At 29.0% G+C, this 14,529-nt stretch overlaps 2 protein-coding genes across 2 annotated transcripts; one reads left to right on the forward strand and one right to left on the reverse strand.

The window, feature by feature from the left end:
- Positions 1-11: 11 nt before the first annotated feature.
- On the reverse strand, positions 12-4,664 carry LOC121206319 (alanine--glyoxylate aminotransferase 2 homolog 3, mitochondrial). Its single transcript, XM_041077203.1, has 10 exons — positions 4,207-4,664; positions 3,559-3,789; positions 3,156-3,326; positions 2,476-2,619; positions 2,180-2,359; positions 1,648-1,873; positions 1,437-1,550; positions 1,262-1,348; positions 1,132-1,171; positions 12-581 (listed from the first exon to the last, which is right to left on the reverse strand). Exons 1-10 carry the CDS (start codon positions 4,468-4,470, stop codon positions 542-544), a joined length of 1,497 nt encoding a protein of 498 aa, XP_040933137.1. The 5' UTR covers positions 4,471-4,664; the 3' UTR covers positions 12-541.
- On the forward strand, positions 150-786 carry LOC107928549 (uncharacterized N-acetyltransferase p20-like). The gene has a single exon (XM_016859804.2). The coding sequence runs from the start codon at positions 150-152 to the stop codon at positions 576-578; it is 429 nt and encodes a 142-aa protein (XP_016715293.2). The 3' UTR covers positions 579-786.
- Positions 4,665-14,529: the final 9,865 nt, after the last annotated feature.

Below are 14,529 nucleotides of genomic sequence, written 5' to 3' on the forward strand. Positions count from 1 at the left end.
GACTTAATCAATGGTTTGCCAAGATGAATCTTATGGTTCAATTCAATGCACTAAATAGTAGATTCATTATGAACAAAATAATTTGACAAAGTTCGAAGGGATTTTTTTTTTTCAATCCTCGCTAAGACCTCCTTTTAACCTTTATATAAATGGACCCATCAAGAATCTCCCTCCGTCAATTCCACCTCCCCGACGTCGACGACTTCCTAAAATGGGCAAGCGACAAAAAAGTTACTCGTTATCTCAGATGGAACACCATCACTTCCAGGGAAGAGGCCTTGTCGTATCTCCAGAAAGTTGCTATACCCCAAACTTATCGTCGCTCCATTTGTTTAGACGATCGTTCCATCGGATACGTTTCGATCAAGCCAGGATCCGGCAATGATAAAAGCAGAGCTCGCCTTGGGTATGCAGTAAGTGCAGAGTACTGGGGACAAGGGATTGCTACAGCTACGTTGAAGATGGCGGTTGCCAATGCCTTCACAGAGTTCCAAGGCCTCGTAAGGGTTGAAGCTTTGGTAGAGGTAGAAAATGTAGGATCTCAAAGGGTGTTGGAGAAGGTTGGGTTCTTGAAATAAGGCCTGCTAAGGAAGTATGGGTTTTGTAAAGGAGAAATCAGAGATATGAATGTCTATAGCATCTTATCCACAGATATGATCAAGTGATGTTTATAGGCTTTCATAATTTTTTTGTGTTTTTTTTATATCATATTTTGTATCATGTTTTATTTAATTTTTTCAAATCATATTTATTAAATCTCCAAATCTATTTGAGTTTGGGAAAAAATCGAATATGATTTAATTATTAAAAAGTTATGTTGAAGCTCCACTTGTTTTTAATGGCGTGTTGTAATTAAATTTATTATGCACGATAGATGCATTAAATGTTAATTAAATAATTATTGATAGAAAAGTTGAATAAGTGGTTTTAAGTAAAAAAAATGTAAAAAATAAAAATAGGAGTGATGGTTTTTTTCACCAAAATAAGCATTAAAAAATAAAAGGGTATCCAAACAGCACAGTCTATTAACCTTATAGAAGCAGAGTGCATAAATGGATCAACTTGTGATATAATCACAATTACATAACATATTTTTATCTACATTTAAGACTTGAGGGAAGCTTTACTTACATCTTGCCCATGGTGTAATCCATTGCATCTACTAGGAAATCTGCAACAAGAAATCATGAATGAACAGACAAATGAATCTTGTCACTATCTATGATAAAAGAAAACATTCAAGTTAAGAGGATCAACTGACCTGCATCTTCTTTAGTAAAGCAGAGCGGAGGGGTCATTCTGAACACATTTCCATAAAATCCCCCTTTTCCGACCAATACTCCGATTTCTATGATACGAAAATGGGGTTCATTAGTGACATATGAAGTGAGTATAATCCATGCCTGGATAAATGTGGGGATTGGAAGTAACCCAACCTTTCAGCTGTTCCATTATATGAAGAGTTTCAAGCTTTGCAGGAGTTTTGAGCTTGTGATCAGTGACAAGTTCAACTCCAAGCATCAATCCTCTTCCTCTAACATCCCCAATAACTGCAAACATTCATACGTAGAACAATCAGCAATGCAAGTTATGAGAGGATGTCAAATGTACAATAAACAGGAGGAAGGACCGACAAAGTATGCTTACGATCATATTTATCTTTTAATGCAGTTAGCCTCTCCTTCAAATGAGATCCCACAACATGTGCATTCTCCTGAAGCTTTTCTTTTTCGATCACTTTCAGGACAGCTAACCCTGCAGCAGTACATACAGGATTCCCACCAAAGGTATTGAAGTAACTTCTGCGGGTCAAGACCTCTGCAATTTCAGGGGTGGTTACTACGGCACCGAGAGGGATGCCATTTCCAATGCCCTGTCCATGTAATTAAAGAAACATGTCAACGCACAAAAGCTAGCTGCAACTGAATGGATAAGCTGTGTGTAGATCAGGTTCTTAAGACAAGGCTAACCTGTAGTGTATGATGCTAATTACCTACTCTCTAACTCTTGAAGTGAAAATAGGTGATAGTGAGGGTTTGAATTTTTATCTCAATCATCATTCAATATGTTGTACTAAAATGTTAGCAACAGTAACGCATGTGATTTTACATCTATTATACCATGTACTCCTTAAGCAATCAAATTGAGAAAATGCTACCATCACAGTAAGCAAATTAACCTTTGCCATTGTTACTATATCGGGAACAACTCCATGGTTCTCAAATCCCCAGAAATGGCTCCCTGTGCGAGCAAACCCAGCCTGAACCTCATCAGCTATGCAAAGGCCTCCAGCTTTCTTTATGGTGCTATAAACAGCAGGCATGTAACCTGGGGCCAATTCGATAATTCCACCAACACCCTGTCAATGAAAACATAAAAGGAATGTTTAGGTGATGCTGTCTTCACAATGACGTCATGAGAAGTTGATAAAAAGGAAATGAAAGATTGAAGAAGAAAATGAATATTGGTGATTACCTGTATGGCTTCAGAAATGAAACCAGCGATGTTTCCAGAAGTTCCAAACTGAATAAGATCTTGGACATCTTTTGCATATTTCTCCCCTTCAGAACCAAATACGCCTCGGTATGGATCTGGGTTTATGGCATGATGAACTCCACTCTGATGAAGATGCTTATGAGTTAGGCATAATTATGCTTAATCATGCGATGCAATGGTACATATTCTTTACACACATCTTTGGGTAAATCCATTTACAAGAAGTTCACTGAAAAGTTTAAACAGTTCAGTGAATTTGTTTTCTCCGTTATCCTTTATTAATAGATTGAAATTAATTTAAACCAAAATGAAAAAGAAGCATGCCTTTAACTCTTTATATTCTTTCCAAAAGATTAATACTTATATTGTTTAGCATTTCAGGTGCTCAGTTCCTCAAAACATGAGAACAATAATGGACAAGTTAAGTTTCTTTAGTAACTAAGGCAACATTGGATGCAATTTGATTTACAATGTTCACGCCATAGCAAAATATTGTTGGGTCACAAACCAATAATAAGATAAGATCCACATAACATCAGAAGGTCATAATTATCACCTATGTACCTTAGTCGTTTCATGTTAAACTATTCAATACTTAAATGATGTACAAGACACGAATTCGGCAGCATGAAAATTTCAAGAATATACAATAGAAATACCTGGATAACATTGAACTTCCAGTTACTTTGGGCAGTGGCGCCCATAGTTCCTGCTGCATTCCCATGATACGCGTTCCTCAATGATATAATGTCATGGCATCCAGTATATAATCTCGCTATCATCATTGCTAACTCGTTTGCTTCTGTCCCTGAATTTGTAAAGAATACAACCTGCACAGCGACGTAAAACAGAAACACAAATTAAAATGCAAAAAAGAAGATAGAGAGATCAATTTAAATCCAAAATGTAAATCACAATTATTATAATAAAAGGCAAAGAAAAATGAAACATCCCCAATATCATGTAAAATGCCCGAACTTAATAGAAAATTAATCATCTTCAGAGAGAACCGTTTGAACTATATGGCCAGAGATCGGATAGATAGAGAGAGCAATGAATGACCTTGAGATTGCCGGGTAACTTATTGGCAAGGGCCTCAGCGAAATCAGCGATGGCATTGTTGAGGTAAAGGATAGTGGAGTGTTGTAAGCGCTTGGTTTGGTTGACGATTGCGTCGACCACATCAGGATGACAGTGGCCGCAACTCACCGTAGCAATCCCTCCAAATGCGTCTAGGTACCTTCGTCCGTTCTCATCGAACAAATACTGCATCCTCCCATCCACTACGTTCAACTACCCAAAAAAATTAAATAAATGAAAAACAATCAGCCAGATTTACTTCATAAAATCCAATGAATCTATGAAGCAGCCAAACAGATCAGTGAATAATTTTTAGTAATTTCTTCTTATTCGTCTTTTTTGCCTTGTTATATCTTTAATTGATAAAAGTTTTACATTAAAATAAATGAGAAACGTGATTTGAAAAGGATAAACACGTCACTATCGATTCGAAAGAGCAGTTCAATTCTACTCAAAGAGAGAGAGAGAGAGAGAGAGGAGAATTCAATGATTTACGCTACACTTAAATAGTATTAGTACAACCAATGTGAAGTTTATTGTTTCTGAATTTTTATTTAAAAGAAGAATGAATTGAGTTTCTTTTGAATCTGAAATTAAATTCGATGGATGGCGTGTTAAAATAAAACTCACGGGTTTCTGGTAAAAGTAAAACATGGAAGGGCTGAGATACTCCTTGCGTTTGGAAAGGATGTCAACGGCGGAAGGACCGGTATAAGGAGGCGGAGAGTAATCAAAGGGAGGCAATTTAGGAACAGAATCGATATTGTTTTTATCAAGCTCAGCTTTGTGAGCCACCAGAGAGAAGCAGCGTCGTCGACCAAATTGCCCCCGTCGCAGAGAATATGTAGTTTCCGATAACACCCTTCTCCATGGACTAATAAAACCGTGCACCATTATTTTTTGGATCTCTTTCTGGTTTTTACTTTTTGGAAAGAGAAGAGAAGAGAAGTTCCAAAAATGTAGGACTGTGTTTGGTGGCGGTATGCAATGTTAAAGGAGCGAAACGAGGAAGATGGTATTTTTATGGAAGGGAAGAATTGAGAGGGAAAACAGTTTAATAGGGAAGGGAAGTGTCTGCTGACGTGTACTTATTGTTCTGTTAGTTTGTCAAATCAAAATGCCTGTTCTTTTACCATGAAATTACATTTCTTTCATTGGGTTAGTATTAGCCGTCCGCTTAAATAATGCCACGTGTATGGAGAACATAAATGATCCTTCTTGTCTTTCATACGCTCCCTAAACTAGAGGTGTGTATGGCAATCCAAGCTCGCTCAAAAGGTGGGAGAGTTTGTTTAAAAATATAAACTCAAAAAATAGGATTAGGTAAAAAAATAAAGTCCGTTTCTTAAACGGGCTAAGCCTCAAGTAAGATATTTTTAGCCCGAGTTCGGCCCGTTTCGAATTCATTACATGACAAAAGATCTTTTTTTAATATTATTTTCTCCTTATTTTTTACTATTTTATTATTATGTTGCTACTATTTTATTGTTATGTTGCTACTATTTTATTGTTATTATTTGAATATTATATATAACTTATTTTATTGTTAAATTTTTATTATTTTAAAGATATTTGTTAATTTTGTTATTATTTTAGAAACATTTGCTTGTTAAGTTGCATCTATTTTAGTGTTATTTAAATATACATATTTTTTTAAAAATTTATTTTCAATTTGTTGAGAAATATTTATTTGATGTTTTTAGTATTTTTGGTGGTTTATATATATTTTAAAATTATATAAAAAAAATATAAAAATTAATATGGGCAGGCCAAGTCGGGCCCAAATTTTAACATTTTTTATTGGGTCGGGTTTGGGTAAAATTTTAGGCCCATTTTTCAGTCTGGGCCGAGCCTGGGCCTAAATTTTTAGTTGAGCCCGGCCCGGCCCCTGCACACCTCTACCCTAATCTATTTTAGAATCGTACGGATGGTTGAGAATTGAAAAGATTAGGTGACATCGATTATATCGGGTCCAATTAAAAATAAAAAAAGTCGGTTCAATTGGTTTATATTAATTTTTAGTTCAATTAAATTGATATTAATTTTTGAATTAATACCTTAATCAATCTATTTGATTCACGTTAAAATTTATTGACTAATCCTTATAGTATTTATAATTGTTATTTTCAATAAGCTCCTCTTTACTATTTGAAATTAATAATTTATACAAATTTTAAGTAAAAAGGAAAATAATGTCATTAGTCAAGTTATTTTTTTATTCTTATATTATATTTAATTTAAATATTTAATATTATACCTTAATTTAATATAATCTATTCTTCCTCTTCCCACCACTAATAATATTATTATTAATGTTATGCTCTATCAAAATCAGTACACCTTTGAAAATTTTGTTAATCTACTAATGTTTATCTTTGTAGATTTATTTTTCATTAATTTATCGTTTAATAAAAATCCAATTCAATCTCATAATTTGGATTTTTTTTTAAACCAAATCAGTTGATTAACAAATTTTTTTTAATGGTGTTTAGTGATTTGAGCTAAGGCATAATATTAAGGAAAAATATTTAGTACATTGTCAATTGAATTTTTAGACTTCATAAATAGGATTAGGCAGTTGACAAGTGTCGTATAGGAAATAATAAAATATTTAAAAGATAAGACACGTTACAAATTTTTAAAGTTACTTGTGAAATAATAAAAATATTTTATCAGTATATCAAATATTAACCCTAATAATAATAATATTAAATAGTCAAATTATATCAAATTGAATTATATAGACCAAATCCTCAATATAGAAACAAAAACAAAAATTAAACTTAATTTTGCTTAGGTTCATTCACTTTAGATACATAAAAATAATCTAAATTCAGAAATTGTCATTATTGCAGTGCAATTAAATTAATATCAAGGTAGTGTTAGAAAGCCACCTATTAATTAAATTTGGATGTAATTGAAACATTGTAATTGATAGGTCCATCGATTTGAGTGTAATTAAATCATCTCAATTATACTTTTCAATTTATAGAGGGATGGTGAGAATTAGAGTAATCATAAGGTAATTATACTCAAATCCAATTTCATAAAATATTTTTTATACAAGTTATAAAAATTATATTATAAGCATGAATATGTATGAGTGTTTGGGATGGTTATAAAAAAAATTCTTATATTATAAATCCTAAAAATATATTATAAAAATAATTTTTATATTTTATAAATGTATAATAAAAAAGTTATATTATTTAAATCCTAAAAGATTCTAAAGTTATAAATAATTTACATCATATAAAATTTTTATAATATATTTATATATAAAAAAGTTATGACCAAGTATGGACATAACTTATTTATGTGTCCATGCTATATATTGTAAAAAATAATATACTTATTCATAAAAAATGTTATAATTTTTTTAATCATAATTAATTAATTATAAAATATAATTTTCTAAATTTATGGAAAAAAATTTATTTATAAAAAATGTTATGAAAGTTTTGGATTATGTATTATAAAATAACATTTCTAATATTAACAACATCACTTCTTTCGTATAACATAAAAATTAAGGTTAGATTGTACTAGCATGTTTGCATGTTTCATAATTTCAATCATAGGAGAAATTGAGATGATCCATATTTTGGAGAGTACATAGAAGAATGAGATATTGATAATTTTAATGATGCAGATTCAAATGCAGATGATGATGAACTTAGTCAATGACCAACATATTATTATAAAGAGCATATATTAAATATTAAAGAGGAAATAACTCAACAAATATGCGCTAAAATAAGTATATAAAATTGTATATGATGTTTATTTTTCTTACTATTTTTATTAGTAATCATATTATCAACTACTTTTTAAAACTAACATAATATATATGATGATTTGATTTTAATATTTGTTACTTATTTAGAAATTATTTTTATCATACTAATAATTTTTTATAATAACCAATATTCTTAAAAATATAAATTATGCAACTGTGTAATTACAACTTATACTACCAAACATGACTTAGGCAATTACAATATGGTTACACTTTGTCAGCTAAATATGTTTAAAAAATTACAATTCTTTATATTGTAATTACTATCCTATTAGTTACATTTTTGTTTAATTACCTGTCTTATCCAAATAAACCGAAATAGATATTAGGTGGAAGAGGAACTTAATGCTAATATTATACAAATTCAAAGTTTTGGGGGTTATTCCTTTTACCACATAAAGTAATCTAAATTCATGAATGAAATTCTAGCTTTACAACTCCCTTCAACTACAAACAAATTAGTTTCCAACAGAAGTTTTAGAATCATAATTCAGATACATGCTTTTTTAATATATAAATATATTGTTGGATTCAACTTAATTTAGGTTTTAGTATACGTAACTAGTTAAAGATAGTATTAATTTTAGGGTTAATTATAATTCGTATTTTAGTAATATATATTTTTTAATTTCATAAATAAATTTTAAAAAATTATCATGTATCCCATTATTTATATTTTTTTGTTATAGTATGAAATTATACATGTGATTAATGTGATTAGTTAGGTAGTTAGGCTGTTATCAAGCTGGTAAAATTGTTAACAAAGGTGAGGAGTTCTTAAGTGTATATAATCATGTCTATGGGCACAGTTCAAGTAAGCAAAGATTAATATCATTCTTTGAACAAATCTTTCTATTTCTCTGTGATCTCTCTTCAAGTGTTCATTAGCTTACTAGGTTTCTATCATCTTTAATATTTTATTATATATTATAATATACTTATCATCACCCTATTTCTATTTTTGAAGTTTAAAAATTTCATTTCTCTTTAACCTTAACTATTTTCAAGTTTTAGGTTAATTTCTTTTATCTTATAAAATAATCTAAATTCAAAAATTAAAACTCTTACGACATGATCAAATTACGTTAAGTTAAACCGTAATTCATGCATATTTTTAACCCTTAAACATCGATATTTGTTTATACAAACAACCCCAATTCGAGGGATGACTAAATTGTTCATAAATTAGGCGATGATGATGACAACGATTGTGTGTGAGATTTCACACGTTAAAGCTCCAATTGTTATTTAGGACAAAATACGGTTTCAACATCAAAAGTATGTATTAGATGGCACCTTGTCTTAATGCTTTGCCTTGTAAGATTTCCACGTTTCTTTTTCCTCCCTACACCTGTTTAGGTTCAGCTTATTTGTTGGGTATGGAAACTAAGTTTTTCTTTTCTTGTGGCCAAACGTATATAATTTGGTTTACTTTCTAAAAAATTCATGTTTTTATTAAGCTGTTGGTTGAAATAATAGTCGATAAAAACATAAATTTGAATTCTAAAAATTGTGTTTATTAAATGAGCTTTATATATAGTCCAAAAAAAAAAAGTTAAGGGGGAGATACAACCTTGCTCGTTTGATTAAATGCAAAAAAATTTTTTAACCCCTCTTATAAATAAAACATCAAATTTAAATATTTTTAATTCTTCATTTAAAAAATTACATTTTTATCCTATAAAAACAATAATTTAATTTAAATATTTTAAGCTTTAAATGTTTCAAAATTTTACAATTTTATTTCTTAATTTCGCCCTACGTTAAACACTCTCAGTCCGATAAAAATGACTGAAATCTACTTTTTCTTTATTACTATGAATGTAGCATGCGTAGGGATGGGAGTTTTGTATTGGCATCTTTTGTAGAGAGTAAAAGCAAACAAGCTTTCTAATATATGCACGTGGACGACACTTAACAATTACTAAAAAAAGCAAAACATCCAAAGAAAGTGATGGGCGACGATAGTGATTGATTTTAAATCTATAATCATTATTTCAACCATGAGTTAGGGTTAATATGTTATAACCTAACTTTCCTTTTTTCTTTTTTAATATTATTTTCAATTCATCAAGTTTTATCATTTGAAGTCCATTAAGTTGGGATCTTTTTAATTTTCGAATTATGTAAGGTTTAATTTTAGGGTTAGGAATAAAATTCATAAGGGATTAGCTTATAGAAATTAAACTTTAATATCTTATTTGATTACTAACGTAATAACACGAGGAAAAAGCTTATTTGTTATATATGAATTATAATTGTTAGATATTAAATAAAAAATAATTAATACAATTTTAATCTTGAAATTAGAATGATGAGTAAAAACTCTTGTAAAATATAAGACCTTAAAATAAACTGTAACGCTCTTAACCCGAATCCGTCACCGAAATAGAGTTACGGAGCATTACTGGAGTTACCGATTTATTTATTAGATAATTATTATTTAATATTTTAATAAGATATTTTATTATTTTATTATTTTATTTAGTCTATATATATGTGTGTGTGGAAAATATATATCTATATATATACACCATCCATCTTTCTCCATGCATTTCATGTTAGAAGAAAAGAGAAGAAAGAATGTTTTATTTTCTTTACAATTTAGTCATTCCACAAAAAATTCATCATTTTCACCTAAAAATCAAAAGAATTTTCATAGCTACCAAGAGAGAAAAATGTTAAGGAGACTAAGTGGAGTTGGAATACCAAGTTGGATTCAAGAAATAGAAGCTAAATGAGAGAGAAAAATTAAGTTAAAAATTAAAATCAATGGGACAATGTAAAAATTTTAAGATTTCAATATATTTTAAATAGAGTTTCCCATGTAAGGTAATATCAAAAGCATGAAAATGATGTTAAGGTAGAGTTTTCTTATATAAGGATCCATGTTCTTGATATATTAGTGAAGGGAAATGAGGGAAAATAATGGGAAATATGGTAGAGAATGGAAATAAGAGTGTTATAAAATTGGTAATCAATATGTTGCACTAAAGTAGTTTTAGACAGCAGCAATAGATTAATTTTGAAAAATCACCAAAAATTGTATAAATTGAATTAGAAGCTGAGTGAGATATGAAATTAAAGATTATTGAGTATATTTTCATATAAAAGAAATAGAGAAAGTAAATGAATTCTGCATTCTGAGATATTTATATTTTTGTGAGACTGGTTCAAAATGATTTTGAGATCCCCTGTTATGACTTGGAAAAATCATTAAAAATTATATAAAAATAATTTTGGGACATAATTTATATGGTTAGATTACTTAATGAGTCTATTTTTATAATAAATAAATGATAACATCATTTGAATTCTTTTTAAAGAGATAATTGAACTTTAGTGAAGAGTGGGCAAAACTGTCAAATAGCAAAACAGGGGAGACTTTAATGAATAAAATGTACTAATTGGCCAAATCAAAAATTCTTAAAATTTTATGGTAAGAAGACATGTGAGTCTAGTTTCAGGTAAAATTAACGGATTTAATTTGGAGTTCTTTAGCTCAAGATATAAATAATTTAGTGACTATGACTCAAATGGACAACTTTGAATATACATATAAGTAAATAGTGAAATTATAGATAATGTTACTTATAAGCATATTATATAAATTAAGGATGTGGAATGGAGAGAAGGAGGAGGAAAGTCTGTATGAATATTCAGCTAGCATAGCTAATTTGCATGTTTTAGGCTCAGGGACTAAATTAAATAAAAGTAAAACTTTATGAACAATTTTGTAAAAATGTTAGAAATGACCAATTTGCATGAAGTGGATTATTTTATTATTTTATTAATTTAGTTCAAGATCGGGGAAAAACATGTTTTAAGGATTAAATTGAAAAGTGTTGAAATTATGAAAAATTCTGATATTTTATAGAATACATGAGTTGTTATCAATTTGTATGAGAATAACGGCTGGGAATAAGGATTAAATTGCAAGAATTTTATTTTTAAATGTATGAAATATCGATATAATGAATTACCTGATTTATGTTTATGAAGAAATGACAAGAGAATGATATTTACCATGATATGTTAATATGTGATTATCTTTGATACGTTGATACAAGGAAATTAAGTATATTGAGACGAGTAATAAGTTCAAGTAAAAGACGTCGAGAAAAATAAGTATGTTTAAGGGACAATATGATTGATTTTAATTGGTTCCAAATATGAACGTTAGATGAAATAAAATATCTAATAAATAAATTGGTAACTCCGGTAATACTCCGTAACTCTATTCCGGTGACGGATTCGGGTTAGGGGCGTTACATAAACGAACACTTTTCCTTCTTCTTGCTAAAAATAAATCATGAGAATGGTTACACATTACCCATTGAATCAGTTTATTGCTCGCTCATATACTAAAACATGCGTAAAAAATAATACTTCTATCAAACGTGGCATAAATTCTAAATTTTATATCTAAAATTTTAAGATCTTGAATTTTGAATCGTACAATCTTAAATCCAAACCACTAATATTTATGGGGCCAAGTGAAAAAGAGCTTAATGTCAAGAAAGGTTCTAAGTTCAAGTTTTGGAAAAGCTTTCCTTAATTTAAGCATCCAACATGGTTCTACTTCAGATATAGTTAGGCCCAATGTGGCTACTAGATACCAAAATATCTTAGATAAAAAAATTTCAAATATACTAGGGCCCCTAAACCCTTTAAATTTTCTTCAAATTTAAATTAATAAATATAAAATTACATTTTGACTCCCCTAAAAATGATAAAAATTTGATTTAATCTTTTAAAAATTATAAAAATATAGGTTATTAAAATGGTGAAATTACATTTTTATTATCGTAAAAAGTTACAAATTAATTTTGTCCCTCTTCAAAAAAATTTTTAACTTCGCCCTTGTGTATCAAATACTAATATTTTATCTATATATGGCAAATGCTGGAATATGAAGCAAAAACAAGGCTTCCATACGCAAAGGAGCAAAGAATTAGAGAAGTAAACAACTGAAAATTTGGATTACCAGAAACTTTTCTAATAACATTGCTTATGTATCTCACAATTTCTAACCAAATGAAGCTTCAAAGTACGTATTTATCTTCTTTTTTTTTATAGGAGTTACAGCAATGCAAATAATAATTAAAAAAATTGGATAAAATACATCCAGTGTTATTAAATTATTAGTAAGTTTACATTTTAGCCATTCACCTTCAAAATGTTACAAAATAATCACTGAACTATTCAAAATTTTACATTTAATTCACTGAACTATTCAAAAAATTTCATTTAAGTTATTGGCCGTTAAGGTTTTTTTTTTAAAGTCCAATTAGCGAGCTCCAAATAATGATATAATGATTGTCACGGTGGATTAGTACTCATCAACGAGTAGAAAAACATACCTTAGATCCAAGTTGATCTAGCAGCCTATGTCGGAGATTAAAGAAGAAAGTTATTTGGATTTTTATTCGTAGTTTCGTGACATTAAAACAAGGATGAAGCCAGACAAATTTTTTGGGGGCTAGATTTAAGTTGTATATTTTATGATAGTAATCATGCAATTTCACCAATTTAATAGCCTATATCTTTATAATTTTTAAAGGATTAAATCAAATTTTTATCATTTTAGAGGGGCAAAGTGCAAATTTACAATTACTAATTTAAAATATTATAAATTATAAAAGAGCCAAATGAAAAATTTGCCATTTTAAGCTGATCCATGAAAAAGACTTATTTGTAGAAGAGAGGGTAAATGAGAGCTTTCGATTGGTGCAATTGATGCGGACAGGAAAAGTCATACTACAACAATTTTAACAACTTAGTGAATTAAATGAAAACTTTCGAATAATTCAGTGACAATTTGTAACCTTTTGAAGTTGAGTGACCAAAACATAAACCTACCAATAATTTAATGACCTTGAGTGCAATTTACCCAAAAAAATATTAAACCAATCCAAGCCTTGGGATTTCATATTTCTCGCCCTTCTGAAGATTTACTTCTAGTAGGGATGTATTGAATCTTTCATCCTTTCATTTAATTAATTGTTTCCTTTTATTCTTTTAATTGAAAGATTAATAACTATTACACCTTTCTTACTCAATTAAATTCAAAATCTTACACCAAGTGTAAAATAATTGGGTTAAAATGTGAAGTTTTATGATTGTTTAAAATATTAGTCGGGTTTCAGTTTCAACATTTAAGATTCAAGTTTGATCAATTTTTTAATCATGTTATATATATATTATAATATTATATTTTTTAGCTCATGTATTTTATATCATATAAAAACTAAATTTATAATAATATATAATGATATTAGGAAATATTTGATACACTGCTAGTAGAGTTTTTAAACTCCATAAATATGGTTAGGGAATTGACAAGTATCTTATAAGAGTATGTAATTTAAAAAAAAAAGGGCAATTATATAACATTAATATATTTTTAGCTAGGAGACTTTCATATTATTAATAAAAGTTAAGGTCTCGAGATCTTGTATTTAAGTTCAAGTCCCATTATACATAAATATTATACGTGACTTCTTTAAATTATTCAGATTTTAAATCACATCATGATTAAAATGTATCTTATTTTAATCCGTTATTTTTTTATTAAAATAATTTATATTATACTATCTATAATTATACTCCTAAACTCTTTTTAAAAATAGATATTAATATACTCATCAAAGTTAAATGTGAAACCAATCAATTTTACCCAGCAACCTAATTAAGATTAGGACCCACTTTCTAATATCTTGTTACACTGGTATTTAAAGCCATGATAATGTTCTATTTGAAATCATATCACCAATATATTGTTCAGTGTTATGCTAATTTAATCTGTTTAATTTTAATGAATTTATGTTTTTATTTTTATATAAAAAATCCACAAAATCTGTAATTTAATTTTCTAGTAAGATTCTTGTCTTCCAAGTGGAGGAGCAGGTTTCTATAGTAACAACTGAAAATAAGGTTAAAAAAAAAAAATACTGACTATAGTTGATAGATGGATTGGCCGAAATTTGCTGGTTGGCACCTGAAATGCTTTAATTACATTAATTTTTCAGATAATAAAATACCTTCAATGGCTTCACATGGCACAGCCTGTGCACAACCTCTGTTGCTTTACTTTTTTTGTGCTACTTTAATTAATTAGCCCCCCAAAAACACCAAAGAAAATAAAAAAACTG

This window comes from Gossypium hirsutum, chromosome A09 (genome assembly GCF_007990345.1).
Source record: "Gossypium hirsutum isolate 1008001.06 chromosome A09, Gossypium_hirsutum_v2.1, whole genome shotgun sequence".
In the NCBI taxonomy this organism is placed as follows: Eukaryota; Viridiplantae; Streptophyta; class Magnoliopsida; order Malvales; family Malvaceae; genus Gossypium; species Gossypium hirsutum.

Excerpts from the sequence above, each read along its gene's own strand:
- LOC107928549 (XM_016859804.2), top strand. The coding sequence starts at position 150 with ATGGACCCATCAAGAATCTCCCTCCGTCAATTCCACCTCCCCGACGTC.
- LOC121206319 (XM_041077203.1), bottom strand. The coding sequence starts at position 4,470 with ATGGTGCACGGTTTTATTAGTCCATGGAGAAGGGTGTTATCGGAAACT. Across the intron at positions 2,620-3,155 it reads GGAAGTTCAATGTTATCCAG|AGTGGAGTTCATCATGCCAT; the intron begins GTATTTCTATTG and ends CATCTTCATCAG. Across the intron at positions 1,172-1,261 it reads CTTTACTAAAGAAGATGCAG|ATTTCCTAGTAGATGCAATG; the intron begins GTCAGTTGATCC and ends TTCTTGTTGCAG.